Below are 17,748 nucleotides of genomic sequence, written 5' to 3' on the forward strand. Positions count from 1 at the left end.
TTACTGTATGTATAAGTGTTGCTCTGCTAAAGGATCACTGGCCCATCGTTTCTGCTTTAGCCCGACATTATACGACTTTTGGATAGTAATCTTGGAGTGGTTCTCAAAAGCCTGTTCCAGAGATATTCAACCCAACCACAATCTGACCATCTTTGGATGCTCTGCAGAGACCTTTGAGCTGCCGTACGAAGCAGATTGCTTTGCGCTTAGCAATGATGGTTGCTAAGAAACTTATTCTTCTGACCTGGTAGTCTCCCCCCGGCTTTGTGCATTGGCTCAAGGAGATGTTATATAAATGGAAAGACTGCGTTGTACAAACCCAATACACTGAATAGATTTGAGAGAATATGGAGACCTTTCTTAGCACAGTGCCAAATTACCCCACATCCACAGGGACTTGCCTGGATACATGAGTGGGTGTTTAACTCAATTCACTTGTCCATGCTACTTTAGCTTGCTGCTCCTGAGATGTTAACATTGTGACATCTTTGGAATATTGTGTCTGGCAGCCTTGTTTTGTTTGTGTTTTATTTTGATTGTTTTGTATGTCTTTTCAATTTATCGTGTTGTTGTAAAATTTAAAGTATAAAGTATAAAAAACGTTATGTCTGACTGAAGGAACCAAACTACACTTCCGTTAATGTTCCAAAAAGATGCTAACAACGTTAGCTTTCTGAACGTCTCTGGTTACAATATATTTGTAGGAGCTCTGCTGTTGATGTCCAGTGTGATCAGACACTGGGAAATGTGACTTTGTTTATTTGCTGCGTCTCCTGTAGTTTATTGTGGAAATGCACAACTTTTATTTTAAAGAACAGTTCATATTATAGAAAGGGTATTATAGCTACTGTGGCCCTGACACTCACACTGTGGGGACCGATAAGCTGAACCCGACAACTTTCAGTTTTTATGACCAAAACAAACAATGTGAAGGATCATCATGTTTTGTTCGACTTCATATTTACAGAAGACGGCGCTCAGAGTCTGTAATCCAACCTGCTAACATGCTAACAAGCAACAAGTTTGCTGTCACTTAATGAAAATTCACATTTTATATTTTGATGTTTTTGAGGATAATTTCACAGTTTGGAACAAACTGAACATACAGGAACACAACTAAGTAGTTTTAAAAGTTATTTAAGAAGATTTTAATACATATACATTTATATTATACTGCCTTACTCACACGTATAGGGTGGAAAGGTGAGTGTGTGAGTGCGTGAGTGTGTGTGTGAGTGTGTGAGTGTGAGTGTGTGTGTGTGTGTGTGTGTGTGTGTGTGTGTGTGTGTGTGTGTGTGTGAGTGTGTGTGTGTGTGTGTGTGTGTGTGTGTGTGTGTGAGTGTGTGTGTGTGTGTGTGTGTGTGCGTGTGTGTGAGTGTGCGTGCGAGTGTGTGTGTGTGTGTGTGTGTGTGTGAGTGCGTGAGTGTGTGTGTGTGTGTGTGTGTGTGCGTGAGTGTGTGTGTGAGTGTGTGAGTGTGTGTGTGAGTGTGTGAGTGTGTGTGTGTGAGTGTGTGTGTGTGTGTGTGTGTGTGTGTGTGTGTGTGTGTGTGTGTGTGTGTGTGTGTGTGTGTGTGTGTGTGTGTGTGTGTGTGTGTGTGTGTGTGTGTGTGTGTGTGTGTGTGTGTGTGTGAGTGTGTGTGTGTGTGAGTGTGTGTGTGTACCTGTGTTCTGCGGACCCTGATGATCCAGGTAGGAGGGATGATGACGGCAGCGTGAGCTCCCAGAGAGCAGCACTCCTCGATCTGCTGCAGCATGAAGCACGTCACCTTGTTGTGATACTGAAACACAGACAGGAAGTGACCTCGCTGTGATACTGAAACACAGACAGGAAGTGACCTCGCTGTGATACTGAAACACAGACAGGAAGTGACCTCGCTGTGATACTGAAACACAGACAGGAAGTGACCTCGCTGTGATACTGAAACACAGACAGGAAGTGACCTCGCTGTGATACTAACAGTGCTACACTGTAGCAACGGCATGTTAGCATTGTAATTAGGAACATGTTAGCACACTGATGTTAGCATTAGCAAGTTGGACATTTTAATATGGGGCCTTATGGAGGTTGACTCACAGCTGGAGGCAGCCTCTAGTGGCCGTTAGAGGAACTACATGTGGTTGAACCAAGCACCATGTATTGTTTATTAGGTGTGTTATTGCTTATTTAGAAACTGTCAAGTCAAGTTTCCAATCAGATTTAGCACAATATTTAACCATTATGAAAAATGTAACCACTACTGTTGAACTGTTGGTTGTTGTTCTTTTTCAGCCGGACTTACCGCCTGTTTGCACCATGAGCAGCTGATTGCAACAATCTCTTTACTGTGAAATGAGAACTTCTGTTGAAATCCCTGTTGGTGAGAGCAGAAGAGACTCCGTTAGCTCTCAGGCTCTGCGTCATTTGAGTGGAAACATTTTAGCAACTGATGGAGGCTCACCTTCCCACACTGTCGACACTTCCCCGTCTGACGTCTCCTGTGGACCCAGTGGTGTCGCACAACATTGGACTGAAACACAAAAGCGTGTTAATAATTTCCCACGATCCATTGTGCGGATTATAGCTGTTATTAGAGAGTCGACATGGCGGCACAAATGAGTTGACCGACCTCTCGGACGGCTCGAGATCCTGGTTCCCTGAACGACGGCTTGCACCTGAAATTGATCTGCAGAGAGAGACGAGACTGTGAGAAGAGACTAAATAAAAATCTCTGAGTGAATCCAGAGATGATCCAGAGTTTACCTTCTCTAGCTGCTCCATGCACATGGTGTGGACGGATATCTTACATCCAGCACATTTCTTCCTCGCCACTGACTTTTGCTGTAGAAAACAACAACAGGTTTCTTGATGTGTATGTATATATTAAATTTGCATTAGAGCACCAGCATCTCAATAGGCGCTACGTCCCACCAGACTCCATAAAACCAGTAATTTAACACTTCAAAGACAAAATAAAACTCAACAAAACCGTCTCTGTTAGTCTTTCCAAGAATCACCAACTCTGGTTTGGTGAAAATAAATCCTGAATTATATTCAGTAATTATCATTAATCATTAAAATGACATCATTTATGTGGATGTCGTCATTTTGCTTATTTCATTACTGCTGTACAATTATTATTATTCCATTAATGTACTGAAGCTCAAAGCGGAGTTAACCTTCTTAGATTCATTGTACACTTTTAGTTATTAATGGAAAAAAGAACTGTACCATTGTTATTCAATTCAATTCAATTTTATTTGTATAGCGCAAATTCATAACAGAAGTTATCTCAGGACACTTTTCAAATAGAGCAGGTCTAGACCGAACTCTTTATAACTTATAACCTTATAACCTATATATAACTTTAAATATTGTTGGGAAAGTTTAAATATTTAGTTTCTTAGTAAAGTGAAGTGAAACACAATGTTCAGCCCCCAGTAATTTCCATACAGATACATTTATCTAACAGGCTCAATGTGTTTCTGACCACAGGGGGCGCTGTCACTCACCAGTGATTTGGCGATGCAGTACTGCTCTCCAACATAACAGAAGTCTCCAGACCCACTGGTCTCAAACCAAATGTGGTCTCCAAACTGGGCGTTGTCCTGTGACAGATACCGACAGTCAATCAAAGAAATTAACAATAATAATCTAATATATAATATACTGTAATATACAAAGTCAAATATAACAATAAACTAAAAACCTTTAAATATTAATTATAAATGTGTCTTAAATAATGTTTGCTTTAAAGCAATGGGGCGGTAACAGTGAACCTTCATAAGCCCCGCCCCTTCTGCTCTGTGCTCCAATCACAGTGGAGCTACTTGACCAACTTCCTCCTTTCCTGTACTTGTGCTAAGCTAATCTATGTTGGAAAGACAACCACATTTTGGAAATGGTTAAAACAGCTAGCTAACTAGCTAGCCAATTTACTGGCTAATTGTTAGTTACATCAATCTTAAAACAGCGAGTTACATCTGATGGCTAATGTTAGCAAAATGATCTAATCAGCTAGCAAACGGATGCTGTATATTAGTTAGCTACTTAGCTAATGTTGTGCTACCGAGCGAGCTAACTAGCTCTTTCTTTAAAGAAACAATAGTCAGAGCAGAATATACATTTTAGAAAAATGGGGGGGCAACGGCACAACACATTAAAAGTATTAATAATAAATTAGCTAGCTATTTAAACGATGACAGTGACTCACGCTCCAGTCCACGGTGCTGTTGGGTTCCTGCAGCGCGTCAGTCGATCCAGACGTTGAGACGTTGGGCTGCGCCGCCGCGTGCTGCAATCCCGACTTTGCGATGGCTTTCCTGAAAACACAAGAACAGGAAAAACCTTTTAAGGAAACAGACTTCAGATCAGTTGAACGTATTATTAACTGTGTGTCTTGAAAAATTGAATTTGATTGAAAAAAGATTTTTTCTAATTCAGCTGAATAATTTCCACACTGTGGTTGTTGCTATGGTTACAGTGGTGATAAAACTGTTACCTGTCAATCAGAAGCACATATTCTGATGGTGTATTAATAATATATGACTGTACACTCGCAGTCACCTGCTCAGACACACAGAAACACGCGATGCATTCATGAACCTTAACAACGGAGCTGATCAGCGTTCGCTCAGTGAGTCATTGTTAGCGCCAGCTGCTAATGAGCTTCAGCTCCATGGAGGACGTTTGCGTCTGCAGCAGAATCTCTTTAGACTGATTTATTTTTATGGAATACCCAGGCAGGATATAAGGTATATATTTAGGTGTATAAGGCTAATACATATTATAAAGACCTTGTTTAAAATATTATTGTTTACTCATTTTTCAACCATTTCTTGATGACTTTTAGCTGTTTTAGCTATTTGAACCATTGACTTTGAGCTGATCGCTGCACTTGTACGTTCACGGTGGTTTGGCCTCAACATTTAACCAGAGGAAGATCCATTCATATATTGTGGGTGCATTCTGTTTGTACTGGTGTCCCCCCCCCAAACACTGAAGGACTGGATCAATAATGATTGGATGACTGATTATTGACAGGAACTGGAAGGCTTAGAGTGCCTCCTTTTCAAGATTTAGGAAAGAGCCTCACACAGGAGGAATAACCAGACAGATCAAATATCCCCTCATGTGAATATGAATAATTAATGAATAAAATCAGTGACATTAACACTCGGCTGACTTTACATACAGCAGAAAGCCACTCCAGCTCTCCAGTTGGGAGTCGTAGGCGTGGGGCCCCAGCGGGCTGAAGGCTCCTGGGCCCCTGTAGAAGGCCGCGTGGTTGAGGTAGTAGACTGAGCTCTTGCGACTGGGCAGTGGAGGCCCTCGTCCTGGCCAGGGGCTCCCGACCTTGGAGATGGTGGAGATCCTTCTCCTCTTCCTCTGGCTGGAGGCGCGGTAGCGGCTGTAAGGAGCAGAGTCTCCTGTGAACACCTGAGAGGAGTTCCTCCGGAGGCAGCGAGGGGCCCTGATGAGGGGCCGCGATGTTGACGGAGGCTGGGGTGTTTTCCTCATTACCTGCAGGGCGGTGGAGGAGGAGGGAGTGGAGGCGGGGGAGAAGTGCTGATCAGGAGACATGGAGGTGTCGTCCTCCTCCTCCGCCAGCTCCTCCGCCTCAGACAGCTGGCTGTCCTCTGATTGGCTGTCGTTAGCGGTGGAGTAATCGCTGCCGTCGTCGTCTCCGTCTGAGGGGAGGCTGCTGGAGCGCGAGAACATCCTCCTGTTGTTGGCCCCTCCCCTCATCTCCACCTGCTGCTCTCCAGCCGGTAGCCCCGCCCCCATGCCGTCCTCCTCGTCCTCCTCGGCCATCTGGATCAGACTGGCCAACAGCATGGACGGCCCCAGCAGGTGGGTGTCGATTGTCCGCAGCTTCCCCACCTTCTTCCTGCACACGGCGAACCTCGGGTTGACGTTGGGGGTGGTGGTGCTGGAGCGTCTGCGAGTGTGTCCCCTCCACCTGTTGCGTCTGGGTGTCTTTGCCAAACGGCCGCCTCCCGCACAAGGCAGAAGTCCTGCTGGGAGCTGCACGCTGGAGCGCCGCCGCTGGGTCAGGGTGGAGGAAGGGAGTCCAACGCTGGACCTCCGGCGCGCCTTGCTGGTCGGGACGGCCACGCTGGGCCTCCGCTGGCGGCAGGATTCCTCCACCTGCAGAACGGCTTCCTTCCTCTTAAAGTGACGGCGGAAAAAAGTGTCCATGTTGGACGGAGGGAGGGGGGGGCAGACTTCTGAAATCCTCTCTGGCTGTTGGGCGTAAACAGGAGTTAGCCTGCAGTGCAGAAGCTGTTCACACTAGAAATCAATGACACATAAATGATCTTTCTCTCCGGGAGATAACGTTTGTTCATCCATCAAAAACAGAAACACTTCATAAAGAGAGCCGAAGTGAAACTGTGACTCCTCCAGAAAACTTACTCCGAATAAGTGCGGTCCCCGAACAGTCGATTAAACCGTTAGCTTCAGACCGTCGCGGGTTAAACCAGACTGAGTGTCTGTGTTTAGGTCAGGTGAGCGTTAAGGTTATGGAAGAAACCGAGTTACGATGGCGCACGATGGGAGTGGTAGTTATTCTGTGCTCAAAGTAATTGTTGTTTAACTTCTGATTCATCTCAGAATCCAGAAAACAAACTCCAGGAACACAAATACAACACTGAATGAGAGACTGAACTGAAGCTAGTGGAGCGGAGCAGGCGGCTGCATCGGGATCCCACAGGACGCAAATCTCGCAGGAGAGGGCGATCAAAAAACAACAAACTGCAGCCTCTGGATTAATCTGGTCTCCATCAGAAGGAGGCAGAATCAACAAATGAAGCTGAGAGGAAGATAAAAGTTGGATTTTACAAAACAAGCCAAGTTTGGTATTTAGAGACGTTCCTACGTTGTTACTGACAGTAAAATAACATCTGTTCACCAGCGGGACGGAGGAGCGAGGCTAGACAGGAAGTGATGTCACAACTTCGGCTCTCTATAGAACTACTGGACCACCTTGCCCTAAATGGGATTTACCGCTTTTATGACCCGGTAACGTTATTTTATATAGACTGTTAATATGAATATAAAGTTACGGAGAGCCTAAATGTGCCAGTACTCACCAGTACTGAATACCAGCACCAAACCACCCCCACACATTGACACCTTGGCACAAATGGGCTTCCATAGAAAATTGCCTTTTTAAAATGTATAAAAAACAGTAAAAGACTTACAGTTATGGTGATGTTGTGGTTGAGATTGTGCTGAATTAGGTTACTGGCACCAATTTTGGTCCAATTCAGGAACTGTTAAATAAATAAATAACACTTTATATATATATATATATTTAAATATATAATATATATATATAATTCATTTGAAAGCCTTGTTCTTAGTCTTTCTCACCCAAACTGGAAAACACTCCAGCCAGTTCTATTTGTTATAGTGTACCGCGCTCCTGGACCGTACTCTGATTTTATATCTGAATTCTCAGAGTTTCTATCAAGTTTAGTCCTTAAATCAGATAAAGTAATTATTGTAGGTGATTTTAATATTCATGTGGATGTTGACAATGACAGCCTTAGTAACGCATTTATATCGTTAATAGACTCAATTGGCTTCTGTCAGAGTGTAAATAAACCAACTCATTGTTTTAATCACACTCTTGACCTTGTTTTATCATATGGCATTGATATTGAACATTTAATAGTCTTCCCACATAATCCTTTCCTATCTGACCATTATTTAATAACTTTTGAATTCATACTATTAGATTATAAGCCATTAGGCAAAACTTCCTACAGCAGATGTCTATCTGACAGTGCTGTAGCTAAATTTAAGAAGGAGATTCCTTCAGTGTTTAATTCAATGCCATGTCTGAATTTAACAGAGTCCTATAACGACTTTAGTCCCTCTGAAATTGATAATCTTGTCGATAGTGCTACAGGCTCACTACGATCAACATTAGACTCTATCGCTCCTATAAAAAGGAAATGATTAAAACATAGGAGACTAGCACCTTGGTATAACCACCAAACCCGCCAGTTAAAACAAATAGCTAGGAAATCTGAAAGGAAATGGCGCTCTTCCAAATGATCAGAATATCGCTCAAATTGGCAAGATAATCTTAAAACTTATAGAAGGGCCCTCCGTAATGCCAGAGGAGCCTATTACTCAGCACTAATAGAAGAAAATAAGAACAACCCTAGGTTCCTCTTCAGCACTGTAGCCAGGCTGACAGAGAGTCACAGCTCTATTGAGCCACATATCCCCATAAACTTAAGTAGCAATGACTTTATGAGCTTCTTCTATAATAAAATTATTACTATTAGAGAGAAAATTAATCACCAACTGCCATCAACAGTTATCAGTGGCTCCAAGTTCAGGGACTTCTGCCAATGTAAACTTAGATATATATTTAGACTGTTTTTCTGCTATCGATCTTCATCAGTTAACTTCAATCATTTCTTCATTGAAGCCATCAACCTGTCTATTAGACCCGATCCCAACTAGGCTGCTTAAAGAAGTTGTTCCCTTAATTGGCACTTCTTTACTGGATATGATTAATCTTTCTTTATTATCAGGATATGTACCACAGTCCTTTAAAGTAGCTGTAATTAAACCCCTTCTTAAAAAGTCCACTCTTGACCCAGGGGTTTTAGCCAACTATAGACCGATTTCTAACCTCCCCTTCCTCTCTAAGATTCTGGAGAAAGTAGTCGCCAAAGAGTTGTGTGACTTTCTACATAACAATAGCTTATTTGAGGATTTTCAGTCAGGATTTAGAGTTCATCACAGCACAGAGACAGCTCTGGTTAAAGTTAATAATTACCTTCTGATTGCTTCTGACAATGGACTTGTCTCTGTACTTGTATTATTAGATCTTAGTGCTGCATTTGACACCATTGACCATAATATTCTTTTACAGAGACTTGAGCATCAAATTGGCATTAAAGGAACCGCACTAAGCTGGTTTAAGTCATATTTATCAGATCGTTCGCAGTTTGTACATGATAACAATGAATCTTCAATAAATACTACAGTTAGTCATGGAGTTCCACAAGGTTCTGTACTTGGACCAATACTATTTACTTTATATATGCTCCCTTTAGGCAACATTATTAGGAATCACTCCATTAACTTTCACTGTTATGCAGATGATACGTAGTTATGTCTATCAATCAAGCCCGATGAAATTAATCAATTATCTAAATTACAAACATGTCTTAAGGACATAAAATCCTGGATGAGCTGCAATTTTCTGATGTTAAACTCAGACAAACTCAAACTAAATTCTTGTTCTTGGCCCCAAAAACCTTAGAGACTCACTGTCTAAAGATATAGTTACTCTAGATGGCATTAACTTGGCCTCTAGCACCACTGTCAGGAATCTTGGAGTTATCTTTGATCAGGATTTGTCATTTAACTCCCACATAAAGCAGACCTCTAGGACTGCCTTCTTTCATTTACGTAATATTACAAAAATTAGACACATACTATCACAGACAGATGCAGAAAAACTAATCCATGCATTTGTTACTTCAAGGCTGGATTACTGCAACTCTTTATTATCAGGTTGCCCCAATAAGTCCATTAAAACGCTCCAATTAATTCAGAACGCTGCAGCACGAGTACTGACAGGAACTAGAAAAAGAGATCACATCTCTCCTGTACTAGCTTCTCTGCATTGGCTCCCTGTAAAATGTAGAATAGAATTTAAAATCCTCCTCCTCACCTATAAAGCTCTTCATGGTCAGCCCCCTTCATATCTTAAAGAGCTCATAGTACCCTATTACCCCTCTAGAACACTACGTTCTCTGAATGCTGGGCTACTTGTGGTTCCTATAGTCTCTAAAAGTAGAACAGGAGCCAGAGCCTTCAGTTACCAAGCTCCTCTCCTGTGGAACCAGCTTCCAGTTGTGGTTCGGGAGGCAGACACCCTCTCCACATTCAAGAGTAGGCTTAAGACATTCCTCTTTGATAAAGCTTATAGTTAGGGCTGGATCAGGTGAGTCCTGAACCATCCCTTAGTTATGCTGCTATAGGCCTAGACTATGGGGGGATTTCCCATGGTGCACTGAGCTCCTCTCTTCCTCTCTCTTTCTGCACTCATTCATGTCCCATTAATGCATGTTACTAACTTCACTTCTTCCCCGGAGTTCTTGTGCTTTCTCGTCTCGCAGGTTCTTGTCGATCCTGGTGGAGCCTCCTGCCATGGTCCTGCTAGATTGCCATTGCCAATACTGTTGTTGCTGTGCACCTGTTTGTCTGTCTGTCTGTCTGTCTGTCTGTCTCTCTCTCTCTCTCTCTCTCTCTCTGTCTCTCTCTCTCTCTCTCACCCCAACTGGTTGAGACAGACGACCACCCACCTAGAGCCGGAGGATCTGTCCTAGGTTTCTGCCTTTTAACAGGCAGTTTTTCCTTGCCCTTGTCGCCAAGTGCTTGCTCATGGTGGTACTGTTGGGTCTCTGTAATTAATGTTTTAAAGAGTTCAGTCTAGACCTGCTCTATTTGAAAAGTGTCCTGAGATAACTTCTGTTATGAATTGGCGCTATACAAATAAAATTGAATTGAATTGAATTGAATATAAAACCCCAATAAAATAACAACCCCTAAAATCTTTCTTCTTTTCCAGAATTACATAAATATTGACGGCGGCCTCTAAGAGTTCAGCTCCTCGCTGTTAAACACAAACAGGTCTTAGTCTCACGTTAAGTTGTGTCTTTGTGTTACTGAGGTATCAGATCACTGCTTCAACCTGAAACATGAATTATAAAACACTCAAAGGAAGAGTGGGGGGTCCTCTCCACAGGGGGAGCAGCACGACGACAGGAAGGAACAATAATTAAGGCCCCGGCTACCTGCTGTCTTCTCGCCCTCCAAACAACAACATTACACCAGTAATTAGTCTGTGACGACAGCGACCGAACGGCACCAGCAACATCCTCTCTGTCCTCCACCGACTGACTGAACACACAATGCCTGCACGCTGTCCTGATAACTATAAACAGATAATACGGTTCATTTGTTACAGCAGACAAACCAACCAACCCCAACACTCTTGGCTAGTATGAAGCTAACGTTAGCTTTGTACTGCTACATCATTTATTGTTATTTGTCAGAATACATAAGTTGGTCTCATGGATCACATTAGCTTGGGAAGCTAACATTAGCCAACTAACATATCCACTCAGATAGTATTTTGCTAGCGATAATGTTAGCAAGCGAGCAAGCAGGTTAGCCAACCAGATCATCCTGAAGTCTGGATCAAGCTAGCTGACAGTGTTTTGCTATGTTAGCTAGTAAGCAATCAAGCTAACGTTATCCAGCTAACAGCCCAATCAGACAGTATGTTCCACTAGCTTAGCATTAATGTTAGCTTTGACTTTGGACTCTGTGTTGGACTCTGTGTTGTGGACTCTGTGTTGGACTCTGTGTTGTGGACTCTGTGTTGTGGACTCTGTGTTGGACTCTGTGTTGGACTCTGTGTTGGACTCTGTGTTGTGGACTCTGTGTTGTGGACTCTGTGCTGGACTCTGTGTTGGACTCTGTGTTGTGGACTCTGTGTTGTGGACTCTGTGTTGGACTCTGTGTTGTGGACTCTGTGTTGGACTCTGTGTTGTGGACTCTGTGTTGGACTCTGTGTTGTGGACTCTGTGTTGGACTCTGTGTTGTGGACTCTGTGTTGTGGACTCTGTGTTGGACTCTGTGTTGTGGACTCTGTGTTGTGGACTCTGTGTTGTGGACTCTGTGTTGTGGACTCTGTGTTGGACTCTGTGTTGTGGACTCTGTGTTGGACTCTGTGTTGGACTCTGTGTTGGACTCTGTGTTGTGGACTCTGTGTTGTGGACTCTGTGTTGGACTCTGTGTTGGACTCTGTGTTGTGGACTCTGTGTTGGACTCTGTGTTGTGGACTCTGTGTTGGACTCTGTGTTGGACTCTGTGTTGTGGACTCTGTGTTGTGGACTCTGTGCTGGACTCTGTGTTGGACTCTGTGTTGTGGACTGTGTTGTGGACTCTGTGTTGGACTCTGTGTTGTGGACTCTGTGTTGGACACTGTGTTGGACTCTGTGTTGGACTCTGTGTTGGACTCTGTGTTGTGGACTCTGTGTTGGACTCTGTGTTGTGGTGGGTGTTGGTCGTTTGTAGTCGTTAGCAGACTCCATTTATAAACTAATGTTAGTTAGTGTTGCCCACTGTTGGCACTGTAGGGAAGCGGAGAGAGAAGGCACTCGGGAGCATAAAGGTCACAACCTTTGACCCTCATCCTACATAGAGACACATAGAGATCAGTCCACAGGCAGCAGAGGTAGTCTGGAACGTCTCGTTTGTCTCATGAATGAACTCATTTACAGACGTTAATGTGAACTGTACATAATAAATAAGCGTGAACGTGGTTATCCTGACTCCGGCTGTCTTTCAGGGATCATTGGATCTAATGACAGCAGCTTATCTGCAGGACGTGACGTGAGCAGCACTTCGTACGGACTGCAGGGAAACCTCTCTATTTATAGGACTCCCTCCTCACTTTCACCCAGCAGCCTCACCTGTTACCTGTCTGACCGGCAGTCACAGTTATTAGGTTACACTGTGATCAGAGACTGGCTGACGTCCAACAGCTACTGTAACATTCATCACCAGGTAACCTGACGCTGTCCTCGGATACTCAGGTACGTTACAGTACCACCGAGAGAAGCTGCAACTAAAGACTACTTTCATTATCAGTTGATCTGCGGATTATTTGATGCTCCAGTAGAGGAGCTTTAATTATTACAACTAAATATACTGAAATTGTTTGTCCATTAAGTCCTGATAACAGACCCCTCATTATCCTGTTTATACTGTGGTCACTTGCCAAAGAAAAAACAACAACTATTCATTTATATTTCCATGCATCAATTGAGGGTCTGACTAATACCTGGAGTAATTATATCCATCCCATAATATAATAAACGTTGTTCACTGCTCCAGTAAATAAAACTATTATGAGCGTTAAGTTATTTTACAAGCCAGAAAACTAACGTTATGCTATGAGACAGAAAGCTGTCTAAGCTTTGTTTTCATTTAGTTTATTTCAGCGCATTAATTAAATTAACTGTAGGAAAAACAAGAAACACTTATTTCTGATTGGAACTTTAATTGATTATAAATATAGAATAAAATCATCTGGTTGTTTCATGTGAACTAATAATCCAGGATGAAGAGATGAGAATAAAAAATAGGCCGATTCTTTAACGTCAGTGTATAAACTTCAACCACAGCAGCGTTATCTGTGGCCGTCTCTGTTGACTTCAGTATAAAAGCAAACAGCGCTATCAAACAGTACATTCAGGCCGGGGCTGCTCTCTGATTGCACCGTTGTTGCCGGGTGAGACGTAATAAACAGCTGGTGATAAACTGCTGCAACATGTGGACAAACACAGATAACAGACAGAGGACACAAACTGCAGACAGAGAGGAAAACTGTATTTAAGTAGCAGAGCTGAGTGATAACTTGATTTAATTAAACATTAATTCCCCTTGAAATCAATGAAACAAGGCGGTAAAAACACTACCGCTTTTGGCCACAGGGGGCGCCAGAATCAATACAAAATGAAGTCCCTTAAGGGCTTTAAAGCTTCAATGTAAAGATCAATAAACTGTCATTGAGGCAGAACGCACTGTGAGCCCCCGGGTGGTTCATAACGCTCTGAAAGTTCAGTCTGGACCGTTGGACACGTAGCGGAAGGGGAGGGACCACCAGAACATACCGTCAGTCGGAGGAGTAGACGATTTCCACCTCGCATGAAACATTTTTACTAATATCGGGATAAAATTCAGTGAAAAATAAGCCGGTCAGTGCGCCGAAATTTCTGCAGTACGCAACTAAGTACATAGCGTGCAACCATAGAAGTGTACTAACGGCACGGCACTAGTAGCTAACATTAGCCAACTAACACATCCACTCAGATAGGATTTTGCTAGCTAACGTTAGCTAGTGTTGCCCACTGTTGGCACTGTAGGGAAGCGGAGAGAGAAGGCACTCGGGAGCATAAAGGTCACAACCTTTGACCCTCAACCTACATAGAGACACATAGAGATCAGTCCACAGGCAGCAGAGCAACAAAGCTACACTACAACCCGTTCACTGTCTGCTGATCAATAATCTGATCAATAATCTGATCAATAATCTGATTATTATAGAGACACAACAGGATTCACAGTCTGACATCTGGAAGCTTGAAGTCACATTTCAAGTATAAAATATTTTATTCACTAATGTTTGTTTCTGGTTTTTATTTTTCTTCACTCGGATTCTGTAACAGAGATTCTTTTATTTCCTGATTTAAATCCATCAGATTTGATCTTTATTACTGATGACTTAATGAAACGGTGTGATTGATCCCGATGGACACAGAAACAAAACTAACTGATTAAAACATTAAAAACTGTCTCTGATTTTAAGCTAAATTTTGCAGATTTTTGATTATTATGTTAAAGTAAACATCCTGTTTTAGAGTTTTTACTTTGTGTTAATAAAAAAGGGATTTGTGCAGCCCGGCATGGATTACAATGTGTTCACAAACACTTTGAAAAGAGGAACATCAACACCTTTAAAACCATAAAACTAAAGTGCAACATGTGGCTCACGAGTGTAATCTGAGTTGTTGAGTCAGTGATTTAACGGCGACGTACAGAGAGAAGGAGTGATGGTCCAGCAGATCAACAAAAACCTTCACAACCACTGAAACATGAAGAAATATCACAGAGAAAGAAGATTTGTTCAGTTTAGTTTTATACAACCTGAGAGGAAGCGATCAGTCCGTCCTGGATGGATGAAGAGGAAAAACACTGAGAGAGGCAGAGTGGGCGAGAGAGGTAAGAACAGAGAGAGAGAGAGAGAGAGAGAGAGAGAGAGAGGCTAAGCTGCTGTTTTAAAATAACTCTTTAACACACACAGAGATTTAAATCTGCTCCCAGAGCAGCTTCACGCCAGCGTCTCTCTGCTCCCTGCCGGACGCAGCCACTGACCCCAGACCAGCTGATTTTAAAGCTTTTGTAATCACTCACTTCAATGCAGCTTGAATGGAGCTGCCGACCCACTCCAGCATCCCAGAATACTCTTCATTAACACTTCAAGGCTCCGGCGCTGCTGCATTATGGATCCAATTAAAGGCAAATATAACAACAGGAAGGAGAGGCTGCATGTTAATGTGTCCCAGCGTTACGTCTCATACGTTCTGAAGCTCTGCCAGTTCGGACAAATTAAACATATGTGTTGATAATGCGACTAATTAGCGAGGAAGCAGATTCTGCTGCTTGCTTTGGTCGTTGCTAGGAAGTGAGCGGCATGGCAACCGCTTCCTTCAGGGTCACAGATCATCCAGTTTCTGGGAGGAGGAGCAAAATAATAACTGAGAGTCACTGAACTGAAGAAACTTCGGAACTTTTATTTAACTCGGAACAGAAAACCAAAACACCACGGAGCAACCGACACCAGACCCCCACCGCCAACACCAGTTAGCTTAGCTTCAGTTAGCTTGCTGGATGCCCCTGCCTGGCTAGTAGGAAGCTATCGTTAGCTTTGTTCTGTTAGCGTCATTTATTGTTGGCTGACATCGGCTATGTTAGCTAGCATATAGCAACGGTCAACCAGCCAGGAGGAAGCCAGCACACGTTAACTACTCGCGTTGAGGCCTGCGAAGTCCAAAGTCAAAGCTAACGTTAGCGTAAAGCCTGTGGATTGTGATACTGTGCTTTTAGTTGGCTAGCGTTAGCAACCCCAGGTCGGGTTGGTTTTACAAAGCTAACGGTTTAAAGATTGAAGATTTGCCTGCATTAGCTAACATTAGCTATAAACATAGCTAGTTTGATGTAATGTGAAGGTTCGACCTCCGTCTGTATGGATTTATAATGTCTTTATAACACCTTCCCTCTCCCACCCCGATGACATCACTGTGACATCACTTCCTGCTCCAGAGGCACAGATGACATCATCTCACAGACTCAGTGAAATGTGACGGGAGCTCTTTAAAACGAGGAGTTCTTCCTCGTTGGTACTTTTAAACAAGGAGACAGATTACCTGCAAGAGGCTTAAAAGATCAGCAGCTCCGTCCTGGTTGGACCACTGAGGCTATTAAAACCTCCTCCTCCATCTGTGTGACTATACTGAAGTACACTGAGCGACTTTATGTAACGTTATACTGAACCTCTTACTGCATTCAGTGGTAACACTTCATAATTAACTGCTGCTCACCTACAGTTATAGTTCACACTTAATAGATCATCAGTTCATTCATATATTAATTGACTTTCATTGTCTCTTAAAAAACTGCTTCATATTTCTATGAGAATATATTCAGTTGTATTTATTCACTTCTTTATGTGACCACTGCAGTTACTTTACAGTTTTACATACAACAGAGTTCCCACACGTCCTAGAAAACATGAACATTTAGAGTCTCGAAAACAGCTGGAAATTGATTAAATTTGATTTGATTTTGAGTTGAATCAATCAAACTTTATTTGTAAAGCAGCTTTCATTACGTTGACAGTATAAACTAAATAAAAATGTATTAAATACATTTAAAAATAAAACAATGAAACAGATTGAACAGGTAAATAAAATGGTGACTAATAAAAGCTCTACAGGGGGAGTAATAAAACCTTTCAACAGTACACACAGTGGGTCAATATCCCAGCTTTTCACTCAGTTTATATTATTATAAAAATATATATAGTATAATAATAGGATATGATCTGAACTAAATTTATAGTTTAACACTGTAGAAAATGGGCAGCTGTGATAATAAATACAGTAGAACTTTTTCTGCTATTAAAGTAAAAAGATGTTTTTATTTTACTGTATAAATATAATATAATATATAATATAAATAATAAAGTTTTTACCATCAAAAGAAACTGCTGTTATATGAGAATACCATATAAATGATGGTGGATTTCTGTGCAATTAACAGTCTGTAATATAAAAAAGGACTTTATTCCGTATAAATTCTTGTATAAATAAAAGGTTTTGCTGTGAGATATCAGAGTTTCACTGTCACAGAAACTTTAAGACTTTAAGACTTTTACTGGTTTGTCAGACATTTTTGACAATAAACTTTACAGGTTATAATGTGACACTGATCTGATTTTTACTTTGTACTTTTGAAAAAATACACAGAGCTGAAAGATAAAGAAAGAAGTTTATGGAAACGTACTCGAGTAAATCTACTTCCTTCCTGCCACTGATCTTGTCTCTGATTGGCCCTAGCGGTGCTTACATCATTGATGGTGTTGTTTTGTTGCGGCTGACATTAGAGCTCAGTGGCTGATGAATGGATCTGGATTATTGATGAGCTGATGAAGTAGTGCAGTAGTTCAGCCTGTAACAGAGTATTTGTACTCTCTTGTTCTCTCTCTCTCTCTCTCTCTCTCTCACCCCAACTGGTCGAGACAGACGACCACCCACCTAGAGCCGGAGGATCTGTCCTAGGTTTCTGCCTTTTAACAGGCAGTGTTTCCTTGCCCTTGTCTCCAAGGTCTTGCTCATGGTGGTACTGTTGGGTCTCTGTAATTAATGTTTTAAAGAGTTCGGTCTAGACCTGCTCTATTTGAAAAGTGTCCTGAGATAACTTCTGTTATGAATTGGTGCTATACAAATAAAACTGAACTGAATTGAATTGAATTGAATTGAATACTCTGTTCGTGCTGACTGCAGTAAACCTGATCACAATCAATGTGACTGGATGGAGACTCACTCTCCTGTTCAATATTTCATTCCTCTGTATCAGATTCTCTTTAAATAATACCAGCGTCC

The 17,748-nt window shown here is 42.2% G+C and overlaps 1 protein-coding gene across 6 annotated transcripts in view; it reads right to left on the bottom strand.

Moving 5' to 3' along the window:
* Positions 1 to 17,748, bottom strand: part of dgkzb (diacylglycerol kinase, zeta b) — a 52,190-nt gene that overhangs the window by 17,243 nt on the left and 17,199 nt on the right. The window contains exons 1-9 of one of the 6 annotated variants that reach the window (XM_051380799.1): positions 14,732 to 14,767; positions 5,172 to 6,223; positions 4,191 to 4,299; positions 3,490 to 3,585; positions 2,741 to 2,818; positions 2,607 to 2,663; positions 2,439 to 2,507; positions 2,280 to 2,351; positions 1,662 to 1,778 (exon numbers count right to left, since the gene is read on the bottom strand). In XM_051380799.1, the coding sequence (XP_051236759.1) occupies positions 1,662 to 1,778; positions 2,280 to 2,351; positions 2,439 to 2,507; positions 2,607 to 2,663; positions 2,741 to 2,818; positions 3,490 to 3,585; positions 4,191 to 4,299; positions 5,172 to 6,178 (1,605 nt within the window). In that variant the 5' untranslated portion in view covers positions 6,179 to 6,223; positions 14,732 to 14,767. Of the gene's footprint in view, positions 1 to 1,661; positions 1,779 to 2,279; positions 2,352 to 2,438; positions 2,508 to 2,606; positions 2,664 to 2,740; positions 2,819 to 3,489; positions 3,586 to 4,190; positions 4,300 to 5,171; positions 6,224 to 7,182; positions 7,233 to 14,731; positions 14,768 to 17,748 lie in introns of those variants that run through there. The other 5 variants (XM_051380800.1, XM_051380801.1, XM_051380798.1 and 2 more) reach the window with 5 other exon arrangements.

Source organism: Dicentrarchus labrax, unplaced genomic scaffold (assembly GCF_905237075.1).
Source record: "Dicentrarchus labrax unplaced genomic scaffold, dlabrax2021, whole genome shotgun sequence".
NCBI lineage: Eukaryota > Metazoa > Chordata > Actinopteri > Moronidae > Dicentrarchus > Dicentrarchus labrax.